Source organism: Erinaceus europaeus, chromosome 19, assembly GCF_950295315.1.
Source record: "Erinaceus europaeus chromosome 19, mEriEur2.1, whole genome shotgun sequence".
Lineage (NCBI taxonomy): Eukaryota > Metazoa > Chordata > Mammalia > Eulipotyphla > Erinaceidae > Erinaceus > Erinaceus europaeus.
The window spans coordinates 60,641,332-60,663,602 of record NC_080180.1 but is presented as its reverse complement, the minus strand read 5'-3'; the positions used below and the strand labels follow the sequence as shown (position 1 = coordinate 60,663,602).

The 22,271-nt window shown below is 52.4% G+C and overlaps 1 protein-coding gene across 1 annotated transcript; it reads right to left on the bottom strand.

Moving 5' to 3' along the window:
- Positions 1-19,731: 19,731 nt before the first annotated feature.
- On the bottom strand, positions 19,732-21,505 carry LOC132534697 (MAP/microtubule affinity-regulating kinase 4-like; the record flags this gene model as incomplete). The annotated part of the gene is made up of 1 exon (XM_060179162.1): positions 19,732-21,505. A coding segment is annotated over exon 1 (1,491 nt), but the record flags the coding sequence as incomplete, so codon positions are not given.
- Between the last annotated feature and the right edge of the window lie 766 nt (positions 21,506-22,271).

Here is a 22,271-nt window from a genome sequence, read left to right as displayed (position 1 = left end):
CATTTTTTTAAACCAGAGGGACAAACCTCTAGAAATAAGACTTTTTAGAAATTCAACAAACTTCTCCCCAAGAACCAGCCTGCAGCTGGCCCACCTGTCCCCTGGACTTGGTTCCTCTCCCTCTTCAGCTGACTGGGGACAGAAACGTGCAGCTCAAACCTTCCCTTCATTCTCTGTCTACCTTTGCTGAGACCAGATCATGAAGAGCCCCCAGGATGCTGTCACCCCAGAATGCAGGAGCAGAGCTCAGAAACTGAGTGTCTGGGGGCTGGGTAGTGGCACACCCAGCTAAGCACACGTAGAACAAAGTGTTTGGACCAGAGTTAGAGGCCCCAGCTCCCCACCTGCTGGGGGGGAGGTCACTTCACAAGCAGTATATCAGGACTGCAGGCTTTCTCTTTCCCTCTTTATCCCCTTCCTCTCTCAATTTCTCTCTGACCTATCCATAATGGCCACAGGGAGCAGTGGGTTCCTAGTGCAGGCACCAAGCCCCAGAAATAAACCTGGAGGCAAATAAAGAAAGAAAAGAAACTGAGTCTGAGTCTCCCAACTCAGCTGCCTCAGCAGAAAGAAAGGCAGGGAGGGGGGTGGGGAGCAGGGGCGTTGATCTTGTTCTAGGGAACAAGCTGGGGTTTATAGGAGGACAAGGTCCCAGGATGGTGAGTCACTGTGTGAGTGACAAGCAGGGAAGTTGGGGGTTTGGGGTGGGCATAGGGTATTGGAGGGGGGGTGGCGATGGATGAAAGGGAGGCGGTTCCAGCCTGCTGAGTGCACCGTGGGCCACCAGAAACACCAAGGGCACCACAGAAAGTTTCAGGAGCAAAGACAACCACAGAGAAAATTCCTCAGGCTGGAAATAGACACAGCCGTGGGGGAGAGGGCTCTGGGACACTGAATGACCTGATTTGATTCCAGCAGGCAGCTCAACCCCGCTGAGGAAGGGAACGAGCTGAGAGCCCAGCAGAGTCACGGTGGCACTGAGCCCCTCTTCCCTTGGCCTGTTCTTTTTTTTTTTTAATATTTATTTTATTTATTTATTCCCTTTTGTTGCCCTTGTTTTTTTTTTTTTTATTGTTGAAGCTATTATTGTTGTTGTCGTTGTTGGATAGGACAGAGAGAAATGGAGAGAGGAGGGGAAGACAGAGAGGAGGAGAGAAAGATAGACACCTGCAGACCTGCTTCACCGCCTGTGAAGCGACTCCCCTGCAGGTGGGGAGCCGGGGGTTCGAACCGGGATCCTTATGCCGATCCTTGTGCTTTGTGCCACCTGCGCTTAATCCGCTGCGCTACAGCCCGACTTCCCCGTGGCCTGTTCTTATGCCATGTTAGCATCCTTGCCTCAGACCCCCTGGGCCCAGCCCACACCCACCTGTCTGGGTCCACCCTGGGCTTATTCTTCCACTGCAGTGTGCTGGCTTGTTATTATTATTTGGGGGTGGGGGAGGAAGGCAAATGAAGGCTCTTGTCTGGCTTGGGCCTGATGAATCTGCTGTTCTGGTTTAGAAAGAAAGGAAAGTTTGGAACCTTTTGCAGAGAGGCCGCTGTCTTTTGAAACAATCCCAGAAACCCCAACAGGCTGCAGAGACTCAGAGCACCCCCACACTCCGGTGTGGTCCCCTAGTATTGCCACTACAAAATGAGACTCCTGGAGGGGTAACTAAGGCTATTGGGATTTATGCCAGAGCACACAGAGGCTGACTTAGCAGAGGATGCTCCTGACACCCACTATGCGTGGGAGGTGTCGACAGGCATTTCCAAGTGGGCTTATTGACCCCAGATGTCTCCACAGTCCTGGAGGCTCAGAGCCAGCAGATTTACATGAACCAGAGGCTGTGATCACAGTGCACTTCCCTGAGCTGTGAGGCACAGCCCACTTACAGATAACGTGCTGAAGAAGTAGGCTGTGCCAGATGTTTGCTCAGCCCGGCTGGAGTTTGAGGAAATGAGATTAGCCATGAGGTGTCCAGGTAGAAATCTGCCTGGTGCAGTGCCCTTCGGGGGAGAGGTGCCCGTTACCTGCTCAGAGGGCCCCGTGGCCCGAGACTGCATTTTTTTTTTTTTTTGCCTTCAGAGTTATTGCTGGTGCTCAGTGCCTACACCATGAATCCACTGCTCCTGGAGGCCACCCCCCCCCCTTTTGTTGCCCTGGTTGTTGTAGCCTTGTTGTGGTTATTATTGTTATTGTTGATGTTGTTCGCTGTTGGATAGGACAGAGAGAAATGGAGAGAGGAGGGGAAGACAGAGAGGGGGAGAGAAAGACAGACACCTGCAGACCTGCTTCACTGCCTGTGAAGAAATTTCCCTGCAGTTGGGGAGCCGGGGACTCGAACCGGGATACTCAGGCTGGTCCTTGCGCTTTGTGCCACGTGCGCTTAACCCGCTGCAGCCACTGCCCGACCCCGACTGCATTTCTTCTTGCCTGCTCTGGTTTCTCCCCCACGCACCCTGGGCAGACTGAGTGCACCTACAAGGCAGAGTCGGTGTCAGCCTCCCCGTCCACCTTCCTGGTTGACTCTGCAGCAGCTCAGATTTCCTTGGCCTGACTTTCTGGAATGCCCTTGGCTTTTAAGCTCTTGAGAAAGCACCCGCTTTTGCTTTATGGGCTTAGAGTGGTGGCCTGGCCTCCCCGGGCTCCCCTGCTCCTTTGGTAAGGAGGTCAGGCTCAATAAGCCCCAGGGGCTGTGCTGTGACTACAGCAGGATCCTACCCTGGTCCTTGCGCTTTGCGCTATGTGTGCTTAACCTGCTGCACTACCGCCCAGCTCCCCAGCATCTCTCTTTCTGTCTCCCCCTACCCTCTTGATTGCTGGTTGTCTTTCTCCAATAAATAAATAAAGATAATTAAAATTTTAAAGTATTTTTTAAAGATTTTATTTATTTATTAATGAGAAACATAAGAAGAGAGAGAAAGAACCAGACATCACTCTGGTACATGTGCTGCCGGGGATTGAACTCAGGACCTCATGCTTGAAAATCCACTGCACCACCTCCCAGACCACTCGATTTCTTTTTCTATTTTTTTCATTGTTATAATTGTTCTGTTTATTGTTGTTAGCGTCCCTCTCAATTTCTTTCTGTCCTATCAAAACAGAGTTTGTTTTTTTTTTAAAGAAAGGAACTTATAAACAGCAAAGGAAATAGAAATATTCTCAGAAAAAAAGACAAAAAATGGCTTGAGATCTTGGCAGCTGGCAGTGGACTTCTGTACACAGCCACTGCCTAAAAACAACAAGCACAGAGCAGAGGGTTGAGGGGATGCCTGCCATGCTGTGTTTTTCACCTAATTCTGTTTAACATCAGCACTTCACATCATCGAGCTTCCTAGTAGTATGCTCGCATCTACGGGTATGGCCAGCTGCTCTTTCACTCCTCCATTCCAGATCACCGAGGTCCACAAGGAAAATGGAGCATCCACACGCTGCCCTGCACGGAAAGAAGCCACTGTGCACCTGGGAGCCCGCAGAGAGCGGCTCTGCCCATCACACGGGCTGCACCAATGCGGCCCACATGCTAGCAGCTCTTATCTTGGGTGCTGTGACCTCAGTGATGGAATCTGCTCTTTAATACATCTAAAAATGTCTTCTAATGACGACTATTATGTGATTATAAAGATTACAACAGGGGGTCGGGCTGTAGCGCAGCGGGTTAAGTGCACGTGGTGCGAAGCGCAAGGACCCGAGCAAGGACTGGCACAAGAGGCCGGGTTCGAGCCCCCAGCTCCCCACCCACGGGGGAGTTGCTTCACGGGCGGTGAAGCAGGTCTGCAGGTGTCTGTCTTTCTCTTCTCCTCTCTGTCTTCCCCTCCTCTCTCCATTTCTCTCTGTCCTATGTAACAACGATGACATCAATAAGAACAACAATAAAACAACAAGGGCAACAAAAGGGAATAAATCAATAAATATTTTTTAAAAATTAAAAAATTAATTAGTTGATTGTTTCTTGGCTAGACACAGAAAAAAAGTGATAGTGGGGAAGATAGGGGGACAGAGAGAGACAGAGAGAGGGGCCACATGGTAGCACACCTGGTTAAGCGCACACATTACAGTGCACAAGGTTCTAGGTTCAAGCTCCTAGTCCCCACCTGTAAGGGGTGAAGCTTCACAAGTGGTGAGGAAGGACTGCAGGTGTCTCTCCATCTCTTCCCCCATTTCCTCTTCCCCTCTCAATTTCTCTCTGTCTAATAATAAAGTAAATAAAAATACTTTAAAAAATTTTTTAAGAGAGAGAGAGACAGAGACACCTGCAGCACTGCTTCATCACTCATGAAGCTCCCCCTGCAGGTGGACATGGGGGCTTGAACCTGAGTTCTTGTGCATTATTATATGTGCCACCACCCAGCCCGATTTCTTTCTTTCTTTTTTTTATTTATGTTTTTAAAAATGCATTGCTGGAGAGTGAATCCAGGAGCCTGTGCCTGTGTGGTAGCACTGCTGAGCTACCTCCCTGGCCTTGTTTTCATTCTTAGGGAGTCTGGAGAGAACTGCAGAAGGCTCCACCACCACCCTGTGATCCTGTCTGTGTTCCCAGGTGCTGCTGAGGCTGCAGCTGTGCCCCCCACCTGCCCTGAAAGCTGCTGAGTCAGCCAGGTGCACCTGCTGCTTTGCTCTGGGCCCCAGGAGCACCTGCCACAGACCTGGCCTGTCTCAAGACCTTGTAAACTTTCTCTGCACACCCAGAACAACATCCGGTCTGTGGGGCTGCTCTACTTGTCTGTCAGGAGGTTTAGTTTGTGACTGGACAGCCCAGTCCCGTCCCACCACTGAGTTCTCCACAGAGACCAGATGCTCTACTGGAGCGAGAGGAGCCCTCTCTGCACCCCAGCTGCCAAAGGGATGGAAAGACCTCTTTCTCCAGACCAGACTCACAGACTGAGATTTTTAACTACATACATATGTTGGCTTTAGAGTGAGGACTTGATAAGCAGGCACCGAGTCTGCCTGGGGCTGGAGGCACCTCTCTCTTCCAGCCACAAAGAGGCGAGTTGCAGGCTTTCTCTCTGTGCCTGCTGTTTGTTCCCGGCACTGAATGCATTTTTCACTCCAAACAATGTCCCTGGGGCCAGCCCACAAAAGCCTATTCAGCACAAAGAGGCTTGGTAGGGAGGGGGAAAAAAAACATAAAACAAAACACCATGCTGAAACTCTAGAAAACAAAACAGGAGAAATGAATAAGAAATATGAATTAAGTGCTTATATTGCATATCAGGGCTTGAGGAAAAGCAGTTTCCAACCAAGGAGGGGAGAGGTGGTGAGGTGAGGGGTTGTGGAAGGGTCCAGAGTGGGTGGAAAGCCAGCTGGCCGGCCAGACCTCCAGAGGACAGAAGCACCCCAGCCTGATGGTCTTGCTAGAGGGAATTTTGCTGAGATCAGCTTGTGCAGGCAGGGATTCATACAACTTAAAAGAAAGAAGGGGTTTCCTTTGATTTCATCTCTGAAATTCATCGTCTCATCACAGAACTATCATGAGATAATTGTGGCTATTTTCTCCTGGTGTTTGAACTTTTTTAAATAAGATATTTTATTGGGAGTCAGGCGGTAGTGCAGTGGGTTAAGCGCACATGGCACAAAGTGCAAAGACCGGCATAAGGATCCCTATTCAAGCCCCCGGCTCCCCACCTTCAGGGAAGTCGCTTCACAGGTGGTGAAGCAGGTCTGCAGGTGTCTGTCTTCCTATCTTTCTCTGCCCCTCACTATCTTCCCCTCCTATCTCCATTTCTCTCTGTCTTACCCAACAACAGCACCATCAGTGGCAACAAAAACAATAATAATGATAAACAAAAGGGTAACAAAAGGGAAAAAATAGCCTCCAGGAGCAGGGATTGGCCAGCGATAAGCCTGGAGGCAAAAAAAAATTCACTCAATGGTGAATGTCAACTTAGAGGCCAAATACAAAACAGGGATGGGAGTGGGGGGGGGGGCTGGAGATGGCTCAGCTTGTTAGAAGGTATGAAGTGTACCTCATGCCTGAGACTCCAGGGGCTGCAGGGTAAGCCCTGCCATCATCTTATACCAGAATTGAGCAGTGTTTAGAGCTCAGTACTCAGACCTCAGAAGTCTTCTCTCCTTTCTCATTTTTTTCTCTCTGCCAAATAAAATAAGAAAAATATAATGGGAAAGCCTGGGAGATTTCATCTAAAATCTCTGCCACAGGATGCCATCACCACAGAGACTGTGGCTTATCCAGAACATTCTGTACAGGGGTTGGGAGATGGCTAACCTGGCAGCACACACTTTATCATGTGTGAGGCCTGAGTTCAAGGCCCTGGTCGCTCCATGGATGACGCAGAGAGAAACTGTCAGCACAAGTGGGAGATCAATGCTATGGCCTCTCTATTCCTCTCTCTCTCTCTCTCTCTCTCTCTCTTTCTCTCTGCATCTCATCCTCATCTAAAAACCAAACAGTCTTCCAGGAGCAGTGGAATCATGTAGGCACAAAGTCTCAGTGAAAACTTTGGTAGAAAAAAACAAAAGAAAAAGAAAACAAATGCTCACTGTGGCCAGACCGATGTCCAGTTCCATTCTGAGGCTATCTGTCTGTGGGTTCCCACCCAGAGTCACCTTACTCACTTAAACTCAGGGTTGTTCAAAGGGACGCCCCAAAACACCAAGACTCCTCCCTCCCAAGGGAAACCCAAGGGTTTGAAGAACTCTGAGCTAAGTGTTGGGAGCAAAGTCCAAACTTTTCAAATTCCTTTAAAGATGTGCTTGTTTATTTTTTTTAATTTTAAAAATATTTTTAAAACTTTATTTAATTTGATAGGACAAAGAGAAATTGAGAAGGAAGGGGGATAAAAAAGGAGGGAGAGGCAGAGAAGTAGCCCTGTTTCACCGCTAATGAAGCTTCCCCCTGCAGGTGGGGAGTAGGGACTTGAACTTGGGTCCTTACACATGGTAACATGTGTGTTCAACAGGGTGCTCCACCATCCACCCTGCCCCTGTGTTTGTTTACTTGCTGAGAGAGCAGACATCTCCATCCTCGTGGCACCAGAGATGGAACTGAGGCCACCTGCCTGCAGGTCCTGAGCTGAGCCGACTTGCAGCTGCCCCGTCTCCTCACTGGATACACAGGGTCCATTTGCATCTGACCAGGAGGGTGGGCACCCCTCACCACCATGCTGTTCCACATAGCTGGGCACTTAGAGGGGCACCGGCTCCCCCCAGTGGCTTCCCTTTTGAATGGGACACAGGTGGCACCCGGGGAGAAGCTGGAAGCCTGTCAGGACTGTGGGCTTGCTGGGCAGGTCTTAGCCTGGCACTGTGCTCAGACAGGCAGGGAAGCCTGGGGAGAGGATGGCAGACTTGCTGGTGAGCGGGTGGCCCAGAAGGAAGGGACTCTGCAGCCTGGGTCTTTCTAGCCCCCCTGAAGCTCAATAGTTCTGACAGCCACAGCATCCCCCATCTGCCTGGAGGTGCCAGGAGTCCCTGGGCATGGCCTTCCATGGCACAGGGGGCAGGTGTGGGTGGCCACCAGATGCCTTGCCCAGGAGCTGTCATACAGCCTGGCAGCTGGTGGCCACTGTCCTGTGGAATCTGGGGGCAGGAGGGAGGGAGCCTCTCCCCACCCAGAGCACTGATCCAGCTCTCCAGATGGGAGTGGGCCCCAGCCGGCCACAGGCTACTGATGCAAAGGGCAGAGGCCAGCGGCTCCACTCTGCAGAAGCCCTTGCACGGTGAGGTGTGGCCAGTGTCTGGCATTTCCAGGAGCTGGGAGGCTGGGAGGCTGATGTACTTCCCCCTCCCCACCCAATCCATGGGGACAGGGACCCTGGGCTTGGTCTCTCTGGCCTCTCCATCTGTGTCTCTTACACTGAACAGATGTCCTCCAGAATAAGCCAGTCAACGTAGGGCAAGGTTTCTCACTCTACCCATGTGCTCATGGCTACAATGTAAACTATTAACCAATAAAAATGATAAAGAAAGGAAGCAAAGGCTTCTCTGCTTCTGCCAGCTGCTGAGCAGGCCATGGGAGCAGAAGAGGGGTGTGGGGACCTGGGGCACAGCATTCCAGGCCTTCCCATCAGGAAGCCAGGAAGCCCCTGAGGACACCTCTGTCCTTTCGGGTTCACTTGAAGCGGGTGCCACTTCTGACATGGCTGCCCTTGCTTAATTAGAGGGCAAACCACGCGAGATCCAGGAGATGTCTGCCAAAGACACCCACAAACTCCCAGAGCCTGTGATTATCTTTGTTTCCTTTAACCAGGACTCCTGAGGCGCAGAAGGCATGACATCACCACAGCAGCTTCTCATTGGCTGCCCTCTCCGAGGGGCGGGGTCTCTGGCCAGCCGCCGAGGGCTGCGAGTGTCAGATGGCATCGCCCAGGCGGCACCCAGGCCCGCTGCCTCTGAAGCTACCAGCCTAGTCAGAGCGAGCCTGAATTGGTGGACGTGATGGAGATGTCCCTTCCCCTTCGAGGTGCTCTGAGTTTGCCTCACGGCACAGATCCACCTTGCAGTGTGCATGTGGGGATGGGCCGCTGACAGTGACACCGGCTCTCCTTAGTGTTCTGTAAGCCAGGGTGCAGGGGAATTGCTTCTGCCGGAACATCTCATAGCAAGGCTGGCACTTGGAGTCCCTGCAAGGACCCTGTCCTCACTTGGGGACCTCAGGCTTCATTTCATTATGTCTCTTTTTCTGAAACTTCATAGTGCAACTGTTTGTTTGGTTGGTTGGTTTTTTTGAAAGGCTTATACAATTACAGCGAAGGACAGGAGGAAATTGTCACAATTTCTTTTCTCTGGACATGAATCTGCTGTTTCTTTAGGATGGGAAAAAGAGTTAAAACAGAAACGAATATGCCTCATTTGCTAGAGGGGGAATGGATAGCAACACCATGCTAAAGTGAAATTTCATTCAATCCATCAAACAACCCCAATCGCTTGATGAAAAATGAACACAAAGAATAAAGTCATAGAGGGGTTTTACTTAAAAACAGACCTTGGCCCTATCCTGTGATGAAATTTTAAATGGGCACTTTCTTTTTCAGTTTTGAGCTCATCTGTGATGAAATTGCCTGGTGGGGAAGAGAAGCTTGGTGTGTGAAAAATATATTAATTTTATTTCCTATATTATTATTTTCACCAGATAATTGCTTTTTTTTTTTTTTTTGTCTCCAGGGTTATTGCTGGGGTTTGGTGCCTGCACTATGAATCCACTGCTCCTGGAGGCTATTTTTTCCTTTTTGTTGCCCTTGTTGTTGTTTTTGTTGTCGTTGTTGTTGCATAGGACAGAGAGAAATAGAGAGAGGAGATGAAGACAGAGAGGAGGAGAGAAAGATAGGCACCTGCAGACCTGCTTCACCACCTGTGAAGTGACCCCCTGCAGGTGGGGAGCCAGCTTGAACCGGGATCCTTATTCTGGTCCTTGGGCTTCATGTCATGTAAGCTTACCCCGCTGCGCTACCGCCCGGCCCCCAGATAATTGCCTTTTTTTTTTTTTTTGCCTCCAGGGTTATCGCCAGGGCTCGGTGCCTGCACCATGAATCCACTGCTCCTGGGGTCATTTTTTCCCTTTTGTTACCCTGGTTGTTTTACCATTATTGTGGTTATTGTTATTGTTGTTATTGATCTGATTGTTGTTGGATATGGCAGAGAGAAATGGAGAGAGGAGGGGAAGACAGAGAGGGGGAGAGAAAGACAGACACCTGCAGACCTGCTTCACCGCCTGTGAAGTGACTCCCCTGCAGGTGGGGAGCGGGGGGCTCGAACTGGGATCCTTCTGCCCGTCCTTGCGCTTTGCACCACGTGCGCTTAACCCACTGTGCTACCGCCCAACCTCCGATAATTGCTTTTTAAACACACACATCAAGAGAGAGAGAGAGGGACCGGACCACTGCTCAGCTCTGCCTTATGGTGGTGCTGACATGTCTGAACTTCAGGCATGAAAGTCTTTTGTCAACAAGGGCAACTAAAGGGAATAAATAAATAAATATTTTTTAAAAATAAAGTCTTTTGCACAAACATTATACCATCTCCAAGTCCAAAATATTTTTGATATAAGCATATAATTTACAATTAATATTAAATATGTAGGTGATACATCACAATACGTTGTTTTAGCTCTCTACTTATAGAGCATAGTGGCTAGCACACAGTAAATACTGAAAGGAGATACAGTTTCTGCTATTATACCATTACTGCAATAATATGATTGTTCAACCCATGGTTGACAAGCTCTAGATTACTAAACCTTTTTATCTGCAACATAGTCCAATAGTGTGAGAGACTTGGGGTGGAGGGAGACCCGGTTTTGGTTTCCCTCTGAGGAGTGCCTCTCTTGATCTGGGTTCTGGGAAGCTGGGTCAGTACTGGAGGATTCCACTGCTGCCTCTGTCCAGGAATAGCCCAGAGTGCTCACTGGCTCCTGGGGCCCAGGGGCATGGAGGCCTGCGGTGCCACTCGCCGAGCCGTGGGCCCTGCTGGATCCTCCCGACCACTCTGCCTGCTTCTCTAACACTTTGTCTTTGCTGGAATTGGGAACCATCCACTGGGCTAGCACTGAGTGCTTTGACATTCCAGCTTCTTCCAAAACCTCTTCCTTCCTTTCATCTTATTGGGGGATGGTTAATGGTTTACAGTGTAGTCTTTAACACATAGGCACGACCTCTCATGTCCCCTTGCTGGGTGTCTAGGATCCCAATGTCCCTTTATTCTATCCCTTTCCCTCCTTCCCCAGAGTCCTCTGCTTTTGTGCAATATGCCACACTCAGTCTGTTTTTCCTTTCTGTTCTTTATTCTTTAGCCCCACTTATGAGTGAGATCATGCGGTATTAGTCTTTCTCTTCTGGTTTATCTTACCTAACATAGTATTTTTGAGTTCTGACCATGATATTGCAAAGGAGACAGCCTTCTCTCTCTCTCTCTCTTTTTTTTTTTTTTTTTTGCCTCCAGGGTTATTGCTGGGCTCAGTGCCTGCACCATGAATCCACCGCTCCTGGAGGCCATCCCCTCCCCCCCTTTGTTGCCCTTGTTGTAGCCTTGTTCTGGTCATTATTGTTATTGTTGATATCATTGTTGTTGGATAGGACAGAGAGAAATGGAGAGAGGAGGGGAAGACAGAGAGGGGGAGAGAAAGACAGACACCTGCAGACCTGCTTCACCCCCTGTGAAGCGACGTCCCTGCAGGTGGGGAGCCGGGGGGTCGAGCCGGGATCCTTCCGTCGGTCCTCGCACCTGGACCAAAATTCTTTATGGGGAGCAGAAGGTGGAAGGTCTGGCTTCTGTAATGGCTTCCCTGCTGGACAAGGGCGTAGGCGGGTGGATCCACACCCCCTGCCTGTTTCATCTTTTCCTACTGGCCGGGCTCATCACACTCCCTCCCGGGTCACAGCTACAGAGCCCGCGCAGCGCCGCTTCCGGGGGACCCGCACTCGGTCCTCTCTGCTGCTCAGCGCCCCCTGATTTATAACCACCACGCAGAGCATCTCGGGAGGGAGCCGAGGGGCAGCTTCCGGTCGCGCGCCTCTGGTCTCGCGATGCCTTCTGCCACGGGACTGGCGCGTGGCGGGGCCTCCGGATGCGGATTGCCGGGTGGGGCCGGCACGTGGGCAGTGGCCCTCGGTGAAGCGAGGCTCCCGGGGGCACGAGGCTGTCAGCTCAGGAGTGGCAGGCGAGGGCTCGGGGTGCCAGGTGAGGGGCACGCACGGCACCGTGCGCGGGGACCTGGGTTCGAGTCCCCGCTCCCCACCTGCAGGGGCGACGCTTCCCGAGCCGGGAAGCAGGTTTGCAGGTGTCTCTGGCTCTCCGTCTTCTCCTCCCCGCCCAATGTCTGTCCTGGCCAGCCGAATAGAAAGGAAAAATAAAAAGGGGAGTCGGGCGGGGGCGCAGCGGGTTAAACACACATGGCGCGAAGCGCAAGGACCGGCCTAAGGATCCCGGTTCGAACCCCGGCTCCCCACCTGCAGGGGAGTCGCTTCACAGGCGGTGAAGCAGGTCTGCAGGTGTCTGTCTTTCTCTCCCTCTCTCTGTCTTCCCCTCCTCTCTCCATGTCTCTCTGTCCTATCCAACAACAATGACATCAGTAACAACAACAGTAATAACGACAACAATAAAACAAGGGCAACAAAAGGGAAAATAAATAAATATAAAAAAAAGAAAAGGGGCGGAGGGTGGATAGCATAATGGTTGTGCACACAGACTCATGTCTGAGACTCCAGTGTCCCAGGTTCAATCCTCCGCACCACCATAAGCCAGAACTGAACAGTGCTCTGGTAAAAAAAGAAAAGAAAAGAAAAGAAAAGAAAAGAAAAGAAAAGAAACAGCTATTGAAAACACTATTGTTATCCTTCTGGCTAGAAGTGTTCAGAAAAAGAGGCATCGTGCAGCCCCTTTGCAGTCTCAGGTTTTTCTTTTTTAATACTTGTTTATTCATTTTCCCTTTTTGTTGCCCTTGTTGTTTTATTGTTTGTAGTTATTATTGTTGTTGTTGTTGATGTTGTTCGTTGTTGGATAGGACAGAGAGAAATGGAGAGAGGTGGGGAAGATAGAGAGGGGGAGAGAAAGACAGACACCTGCAGACCTGCTTCACCGCCTGTGAAGCGACTCCCCTGCAGGTGGGGAGCCGGGGTTCGAACCGGGATCCTGATGCCGGTCCTTGTGCTTAGCGCCACGTGCGCTTAACCCGCTGCGCTACAGCCCGACTCCCTCAATCTTTCTTTCTTTCCCTTTGTCAGAACACTGGTGGGCTTGACACTGTTCCTGAGGCTCCCTTTTCATCCTGAGAGAGAAGGAGAGAGACCACCGACACTGCTGCCCTGCTGGTGGAGCGCCCCCTGTTTCTGCTCCCCCCCATGTGTTGACTGAGGACTTGAATCTGGGCTCAGCGGCTCTACCCGGGTGCACCGCTTTACCATTATTATTTTTATTGCCACTGGGGTTATTGCTGGGGCTCGGTGCGGGCACTACAATTAAATTCTTCTGGTGGCCATTCATACTTTTTTTTTTTTTTGATAAGAAGGAGAGAAACTGAGAGGGGTGGGGGAGAGAGGGAGAGAAACCGAGAAACAGAGACACCTGCAGACCTGCTTCACCGCTCTTGAAGTGTCCCCCTTGCAGGTGGGCATCAGGGGCTGGTACTGGGTCACTGCACATGGTGATGCTTGCTCTCTCCCGGGCGCACCTCCTTGCGCTTTGCACTACGTGCGCTTCACCCGCTGCGCTACTGCCCGACTCCCTAGGGTGGCTGCTCCTTATAGAGTAACGCCACCGGTTACTTGTTTTCTCCCTGGTCTAAGCCCCTCCTGAGAATCCCAGGTTGAAAGCCGCCTCTTTCCGGAGCTCACACCAGGTGTTGTCTCCAAGCCGCCATGTTGGCTCCCTGATTTAGACTTTCATACTCGGCTCTTCTACCCGGTCGACTCCTGCTGGTACTCGCGTGGGGGCCTCACGGCAGAGGTAAGCCGAACTGGCCTCTCGTGTTGACTCTGGTGGCCAACAACAGGAAAAGACCAGGGGACCCTGTAGTTGCAAGCAATCCATCTATCTGTTGCACGGAAGGCAGGGTTTAAATAGCAGAAGGGAACAAAGGACATTTTTCACACGTGACAATAATGATGGGTTTTTAAAGGTCAGAACCCTCAAGGTGAAGGATCTGAGGAATGAAGAGAATTGATAGGGGTGGGCAGAGTTCAGGAATGATTAGTGGCTGTCGGGTAAGAGAGTCAATTAGCTGAAGGTATTTAGAAAAACATGTTTATTATACCAGCAAGGGAGAGGCAGACAGAGAAAAGCCTTTTGGTCAAGGCAGAATATTGATATATGGAGTATATGTCATCAAGAAATGAGGAAATGGGGAGTGGGCCTTACTATTATGCTACTGACAGGGTAGGATGATGGAGTATAGTCTGTATGTGATCACAGATGGTGAACGTGTAGTGAACTTTAAGCAGGCAACCATTTGGCTTGTAACAAGGGAATGAGTTAAGTGTTAGGCGGTGTAGGTTCCTGTGATGCTTGGGACACTGACGAGGAAACTGAGTCAGGAAAGCTTTTCCCTCCATGCTCGACCCCTGAAAGGGAGAGGCTGACGGGTGGGGTATCTTTTCAGACCTCTGTCTTTATGATGGGAGTTCCCCTCTGCTCTTTACCATGCTTTCACAATCACCCCACAGGTTCCCAGGTCTTTGAAACAGTCACTTCCCGTTTGTGCCCCATTCTGATGTTGGTGACTTCCACCTGGTTCTCTGACCTGACAAAATACCACTGACTGAGGAGTCTCTGAGGAACTGTCACATCTTCCAGAAAGCAGTTGCATCATGAGTCTGAGCTCTGGCTTTGTAAGGCACTCAGGGGACACCAGTGTCCTGTGGGGGTAGGTACACTTTGAGCCGACAAGAAAGTGGAACTGACTAGCAAAACCGAGCCGGAGGGTGGCTGTTCACCTGACAGTGCAGAGTGGAAACCCGCAGGCTGGGTGCCCAGGCAGGCGCGGCAGCGGCAAGCTTACCTGGTCACGTGGTTTCGGAGCCTCAAGTTCGTCATAGGGGGGGGGCCCTTTGCAGATGAGTTAGAAGCGATGGCAGGTGACTGCAGCAGGCAGTGAAAAGCGCTCGTTACCCCCTCCCTCCTCTCAAGTCGTCTCTGAGTAACATGTCCAGAAGCACCCGTTGGCTGGGAATTGGTCAGCTGCCCCGTCAAACAGGCTGGGGTGGCAGCTCAGCTGAAAATGAAGCAGGGAGACTGGTGGTTGCTGGCACTCTGACAGGCGCAGAGGTGAAGGGCGTCCGTCCTGAGAAGCAGCCAGGCCCTCACTCGCAAATATCTCACACACCATCTTTGTGCGCATGCAGTCTGATAAAAAATAACAGTGAAGGAAGGCTTGGGGGCTCTGGCAGACACCTGGGGCTCATTACAGCAAGCAGCTGCTTACAGCGCAGCAAGTGTCTCCAGATGACGGTTAGATTTCACCATGAAAACCAGGGCTATTGAGGACAGGGCAGTAGCGCAGTGGATTAGCGCACATGGCTCGAAGCACAAGGACCAGCATAAGGATCCTTGTTCAATCCCCCAGCTCCCCACCTTCAGGGGGGTCACTTCACAAGCAGGTCTGCAGGTGTCTCTCTTTCTCTCCCCCTCTGTCTTCCCCTCCTCTCTCCATTTCTCTCTGTCCTATCCAACAACAATGACAGCAATAACAACAATAACAGTAACAACAAGGGCAACAAAAGGGAAAAAATAGCCTCTAGCAGCAGTGGATTTGTAGTGCAGGCACTGAGCCCCAGCAATAACCCTGGAGGCAAAAAATAAAAATAAAAATAAAAATTATTGGAAGTCGGGCGGTAGCGCAGCGGGTTAAGCACAGGTGGTGCAAAACGTAAGGATCTCGATTTAAGCCCCCGGCTCCCCATTTGCAGGGAGGGTCACTTCACAGGCGGTGAAGCAGGTCTGCAGGTGTCTGTCTTTCTCTCCCCCCTCTGTCTTCCCCTCCTCTCTCCATTTCTCTCTGTCCTGTCAAACAACAACGACATCAGTAACAACAACAATAATAACTACAACAGCAATAATAAACAACAAGCGCAACAAAAGGGAAAATAAATATAAGAAAATAAAAACTATTGTGTATGGGAGATTCCCGTGAAATGGGGAGCTGTTTCCCCAGATGCACAGCAAATTTTAAATATTCAAAACACCCAAGATGTCATTAGGCTTCAGGGTGAGGTGCTTTGTGTAGCTTTTTCAGCCTTATTTATGACTGATTATGCCATTCCAGTAGGTTTATTTCTTCTTCTTCTAGTGTTTGCCCTTCTTCCGTAGCCAGTCAACAGCGTCAGGTTGAGCCTGATGTCAAGTTTCGAGACCTCCTTTGAATCTGGAGAGGTGGCAGTCGTGGACTATGTGGGTCATAGTCTGTCTGGAGCCGCAGGGGCAGTTCGGGTCGTCTCTGGCTCCCCAGCGATGGAACATAGCAGCGCACCGGCCATGGCCTGTTCGATAGCGATTGAGGAGGGCCCGATCATAACGTGCCAGGTCAAAGCTGGGTTGACACTCGCAGGGGTCTGTGATGAGGTGTTTGTTCTTTACCTCAGCTGACCGCCAACTCTGTTTCCAAGAGTCTGGAACAGAGAAGTTCAGTGTAGGCGTAGGGGACCAGATTGGGTGACGAGACGTCAAGTGTTGGACAGGGTGGGCGAAGATCTCCGCGTATATTGGCAGGTCCGGTCGAGCGTAGACGTGGGAAATGAACTTAGATGATGCCGCATCCCGACGAATATCTGGCGGGGCGATGTTGCTAAGAACTGGCAGCCATGGAACCGGGGTGGAACGGATGGTTCCAGAAATTATCCTTCTTCTTCTTCTAGCGTTTGCCAAAAATTATCCTCATGGAGGAATATAATTTGGAATCGACCAAGTGGACATGGGGGCTACGGAACCATCCTGGGGCACAGTATTCTGCAGTGGAATAGCAAAGAAAGTGGAAACCAAAGAAAGACCCAACACTGGCCGCCAGCTATAGACCAATTTCTCTCCTCTCCGTGTGTTACAAACTCCTTGAGAGGCTGCTTCTGTCACGTATTTCTCCTTTTACAGAGAAATTCCTATCACCCGCCCAGGCTGGTTTCCGCCTAGGAAGATCTATCTACCTGCGAACAAGCCCTGGCCCTCTCAACTTACATTGAAAATGGATTCCAGAAAAATTTAAAGACGGGTGCTGTCTTTGTTGATCTCTCAGCAGCCTATGACATGGTCTGGCACTGTGGTCTCCTAGTCAAGATCTCAAGATGCCTGCCTCCAATGGGTGGCCAACACTATATCGTTTCTTCTCCAAAACAGAAGATTCCAGGTGCATCTGGGTGACAAGTCTAGCAGATGGAGACTTGTCTCAAGTGGCCTCACCCAGGGCTCTGTTCTGGCTCCTACGCTATTTAATATTTACATCAGTGACCTCCCAGAAACTTCTTCAAGGAAGTTCATCTACGCCGATGACATCTGCTGTGCAACTCAGGCATCCAAGTTTGACATCCTCGAGGAAACGCTCACGAAAGACATGTCTCTGATATCTGATTACTGTAAAAAATGGCGACTAATCCCTAGCACTGCAAAAACGGTATCATCTGTTTTCCATCTACACCATGCCTCGGCCTCGCGTGAGCTTAATGTGCAGCTTGGCGATACGAGAATCCGGCATGAAGCCCAGCCAGTCTATCTTGGCGTTACTCTCGATCGATCGCACCCTGTCATTTCACGAACATCTCATAAAAACTGCAGCAAAGGTGGGCGCGAGGAATCACATCATTGCAAGACTGGCCAGCTCCTCATGGGGCGCAAGCGCTTCCACACTACGATCATCATCTCTGGCATTAGGTTTATTTGAACCTTAGGATCAAATAGTTTCTCCCGGATGCCAAAGCATCCCGATGATGCTTGACACAGATTCTAAATCCATTTCTGTCACCAGAGGGCGCCAGAGCTCCAGCTGTGGCAGAAACCACTTCTTACCAGGCCACAGTGTATGAGGCCAGAGAAACCTCGAGGTCATTCTGCCAGCCTTCAGGAAGGTTGTGATAAGTGGGACAGTACCGTGGGATCCCCTGCTCAGTGGCATCACCAGGGCACCAAGAAGGCTTTGTGCCTCAGCACCAAGCAGGCCCGTCTGCTCCCCTCTGCTCCCCGTGCCCCAGGTCTTCCCATAAGCACAGCAGTTTTGACAGAGTCTAAGAGATGATTTCCACAGCTCTTTCTAATTCTGGTGAACTCTCCAGAAATTTAGTATAAAGAACTGCAAATTAGGCACATATGTTCTTTTTATTGCCCAGGTTGTTGCTGGGGCTTGGTGCTGCTCCCAGTGGCCCCCTTTTATTTGATAGGACAGAGAGAAATTGAGAGGGACGGGGGAAGGTAGAAGAGAGACAAAGAGAGACGCCTGCTTCACAGCTTGTGACGTATCCCCCCTGAAGGTGAGGAGCAGGGGCTTGAACCCAGGTCCTTGTGCTCAACCAGGTGCACCACTGCCCGCCCCCCCCCCCATAATAACAATTTTTTGAAGGCTGGAAACATTTCAAAATCATTTATTGATCAATGAGAGAGAAAGTCACTTTGGCACATTGAAAGCCAGGGAGCAAACTCGGGACCAGATGTTTGAGAGTCAGGCACTTTAGCCATGGCCTCACCTCTTGGACCCTCATGGAAGCTTTTTTTTTTAGTTCTTGTATTAAGTTTATTTCTAAAAAATAAAAAGGTGTGTTTCCCAGGGAGTGCTGGTAACGCTCTTAACCTGTTGGGGGATTAAGGAATCTTACTTCAGAAACCCAGGATGTACCTCTGACTTGGGTGACAGGCGCAATCAAGGGCTGTGAGGAGCTGGTGCAAAATCTGACAGGAGAGAACCTTCTGGAAACAGTGCTACCTCAGATGAGACTCATGTCCACCCAGCAGTCCTGATGCTCCGTCCCACGGAAGGTCACGTGGGAAAGGGCCCTTCACTCAGGGTCCTGCACTTGAGCGGCTGGGCAGCCACTGGGCAGCCACTGGACGGGCAGGTGGAGCAGAGGGTCGGGATGTTTGGTCCCGTCCACAGGCTTGTGGGGAGACAGTTCTCTCTGGGGAAGTGTGTGTGTGGGGGGTGGGGGGGGGGCTTGGACTCCGGAGTCGGAGAACCTGGAGTCTGCCTTCTGTGCGGCCACTTCTTGTGGACCCTGAGCAGGTCAGTCCCGGATTCCCTGAGGACAGAGAGTGAACACGGAGCTGGGGAGCCTGCTAGCGCCCTCCACCTGGCGGGACCCTGGGGCGGCTCCCTGCTGCGGGTAAAGACACCACCACCCAGGCGAAGGCAGCATCGTGTTTTACTTCACTTTCAGGCTCCCAGCTCATCCGAAGGCTCTTCAGCCGCAGACAGCTCACACCCACAGGCAGGAGCAGAGAGATGCAGGAGCAGAGGCCCTGGGATTGAGGCCCAGCGCTGCCTCCTGCTGCCCAGGAGCCCTGGTGTCCGGCCGCTCAGGTCCCCAGGTGCCTCCAGATGGATGCGGGGCCGGCCCTGCTCAACTGTTTCAGCCGCCGCCTGCCCTGCGGAGAAGAGAGCAGGCCTGTGAGACTCAGGACGCCCCCCCCCCCAGAGTGAAGGCCCAGTCAGGGGGCAGCCTCCTCGTCCCTGAGGGGCTGGGCTCTGCTCACTCACCAGGTCCTCAGGCAGGGGGCTCAGCGTCCTCCTCAGCCACGGGCAGTGTGGCCGCACGTTCTCCTCCTGCCTCTCTGTGGAGGCAGCAGCAACAGATGGCCCTCAGCAGGGTGACCACCCGCCTCCTGGCCGTACCCTGGCGGACGGGGATCCAGGTCGAGGGGGGGCTGCTGACCGCTGGTCTCTGGCTGGAGGGGGGGCAGCTGGCCGCTGGTCTCTGGCTGGAGAGGGGGCTGCTGACTGCTGGTCTCTGGCTGGAGGGGAGACAGCTGGCCGCTGGTCTCTGTCTGGAGTTAGGGCAGCTGACCACTGGTCTCTGGCTGGAGGGGGAGCATCTGGCCGCTGGTCTTTGGCTGGAATGGGGGCAGCTGACTGCTGGTCTCTGGCTGGAATGGGGGCAGCTGGCCGCTGGTCTCTGGCTGGAGGGGGGACAGCTGTTCCCTGGTCTCTGGCTGGAGGGGGGGCATCTGGCCGCTGGTCTCTGGCTGGAATGGGGGCAGCTGGCCGCTGGTCTCTGGCTGGAGGGGGGACAGCTGTTCCCTGGTCTCTGGCTGGAGGGGGGGCATCTGGCCGCTGGCCTCTGGCTGGAATGGGGGCAGCTGGCCGCTGGTCTCTGGCTGGAGGGGGGGCATTTGGTCACTGGTCTCTGGCTGGAGTTGGGGGAGCTGACTGCTGGTCTCTGGCTGGAGGGGGGGCATCTGGTCACTGGTCTCTGGCTGGAGTTGGGGCAGCTGACTGCTGGTCTCTGGCTAGAGGGGGGCCAGGCGCTGGCTGCTGGTTTTTGGCTGGAGGGGGAGCAGGTAAAGGCTGCTGGGCTCTGGCTAGAGGGAGGGCAGCTCTTGTCCCCAGAACCAGGGGTGATTTCCGTGGAGGGGACAGAGCCAGTGCAGCTAGTGTGAGGTGTGTTTGGAGGCAAGGGCGGGGGGCCGGGGCTGGGGGTGGCCACAGTGGGATGCAGCCTGAGGGGGAGACTGATGCACTTGGAGAGATCGCCAGGCTCCCGGGCCTCGTCTTCCTCACGGGAGCTGGTGCTCAAGGCTGGTGGGCAGGATGCGCACCGCCTCTCTGAGAAGACTCTGAGAGGATGCCTGGGAGGGATGGGCTGGCCAGTGGGGGCAGCGCTGGGGGTGACCAGAGAGAGGTCCAGCCTGACGGGGACTCTGGCGCACTTGGGTGGGTGGTCAGGCCCCTGGGCCTTGTTGTCCCCCCGGGAGTCAGTAAGCAAGGCCGGTGGACGATTGCTGACCCGTGTGTCCACACACACCTTCTGTGTGGGCGCACAGGAGTGGGTGGGCTCGACATAGGGCGTCATTGCTTCTGAGTGGAGTGTCACCCAAGGGTGGCGCATGATCTCTTCCCACCCGACTCTCGCCCGCGGGTCATGTCTGATCATGGAGACCAGAAGGTGTCGGAGGGCTGAGGACAGCAGGTGAGGCAGTCTAAAGCGCGTGCTTGGATAAGGCTTCCCGAATCCTGCCGGCACAAATGGCCGGTGACCTGTCACCATGGTGTAGAGCACCACCCCCAGGCTCCAGATGTCCACCCCGGGCCCGTAGCAGCCCCCCAGCATGATTTCAGGTGCCATGTAAACTGGTGTGCCGCACAGGGTGTCCATTGTCTGCTGCAGAAAGTTGACACTCAGACCAAAGTCGATGACCTTGACCCGGCCCCGGCTCTCTAGGAGAATGTTCTCGGGCTTCAGGTCCCTGTGAGCTATGCCTTTGGCGTGGCAGTACTGCACGGCCGACACCAGCTGCCTGAACACCCCTCGGGCCTGCTCCTCCCTCAGGGGGCCGTGCTGCAGCAGGTAGTCCCCCAGGTCTCCCCCCCTCACGTAGGGCAGGACCAGGAGCAGCCTGTCTTCCTCCTCGATGGTGCCCAGCAGCGGCAAGATGTTGGGGTGATTCAAGCTTTGCATGATGGCCCGCTCCCTGTGCACGGTCTCCCGGCCCAAGGCATCCCACTTCCTCATGACCTTGATGACGACTTCCTCTCCGCTGCACAGATCTCTGGCCAGCCGGATGATGGAGTAGGTCCCTTCCCCAATGGTGCGCAGGACACAGAAGCCGTCTGGGAGCATGTGCTGTGCTGTCGGAGGGGCCTCAGGAAGGCTCATGCTGAGGCCTGTCTGCTCTGACTCTTCGCTAGTTACGGACTCAAAACGGTGTCCACCAGCTGTGCAGAAACAACAAGTGACAACTAGCTAACTTCTGCTGTCTAGACCAGTACAACGATAATAAACTGAGTCTGCAAAAGCTCTGTCTTCTGTAAGTAGGGGGTGGACAACGGGAAGGGGGAATAGCAAAGAGGAAGTGGGGGGGGTAAGGAGTGGGGGATGAGGGGGTATAGGGAGAAGGAAGTTAAAGATCTGAACAGGAGGGAGAAGGAGTGCTGTGAGTGGCGGCTTGGAGTAGGCCACAGGTCGCTACCCGGAGGGAAACCCAGCTGGGCTGGGTTTATATGTGTTTCTGGTGGTTCCTCATGGTCAGAGTCACAGTGGGGTCAACTGCTGTGGTTTTCCCTTCTGTGACCTTGACACCAAAATGCTTTATGTCTGTGAGGGTTACCCGGGATTGGTATTTGCTCAGTGCAAATTCCTCTCTGGAACTCAAAACTCCTCTTATTGTCTATGATCAGAACGATCAAAACGTTCGGTTGCTCTCCCAGAAGCTTCCTCTGGTCTCACCATTTGTCTGCACTAGATGCTGACACATTATTTATTTCCCGTTTACTTACTGCCACTGGCATTATCACTGGGGGTTCTGTGCCTGGTGGCCATATTTTCTTTCTTTTTTCTGTCTGTTTCTCTTTCTTTCACTAGAGAAGAGAAATAGGGGGAGGGCGTAGAGAAAAAGAGATACCCGCAGCACTGCTTCACCACTTGTAAAGCTTCCCCCTCGCTGTTGGGGCCTGGGGGTTTGAACCCTGGTCCCGGCACATGGTAGCGTATGTTCTCTTCTGGGTGTGCTGCTGCCTCCCATTAACGTCTGTTTAATCTCTCGCGGCTGTAGAGGCTGAGAGGTCAGTGACCTGGAGGACAGGGAGGAGGGGAAGGCTGGGTCTTTGTCATGCTGGTGTCTGAGGCAGGAGGAGAGCGTCTCAGCAGAGAAGGCTTCTCACCCAGCCTCCAGCTTCTGCCCAGCTCTTAGGGGATCAGGACTGTTC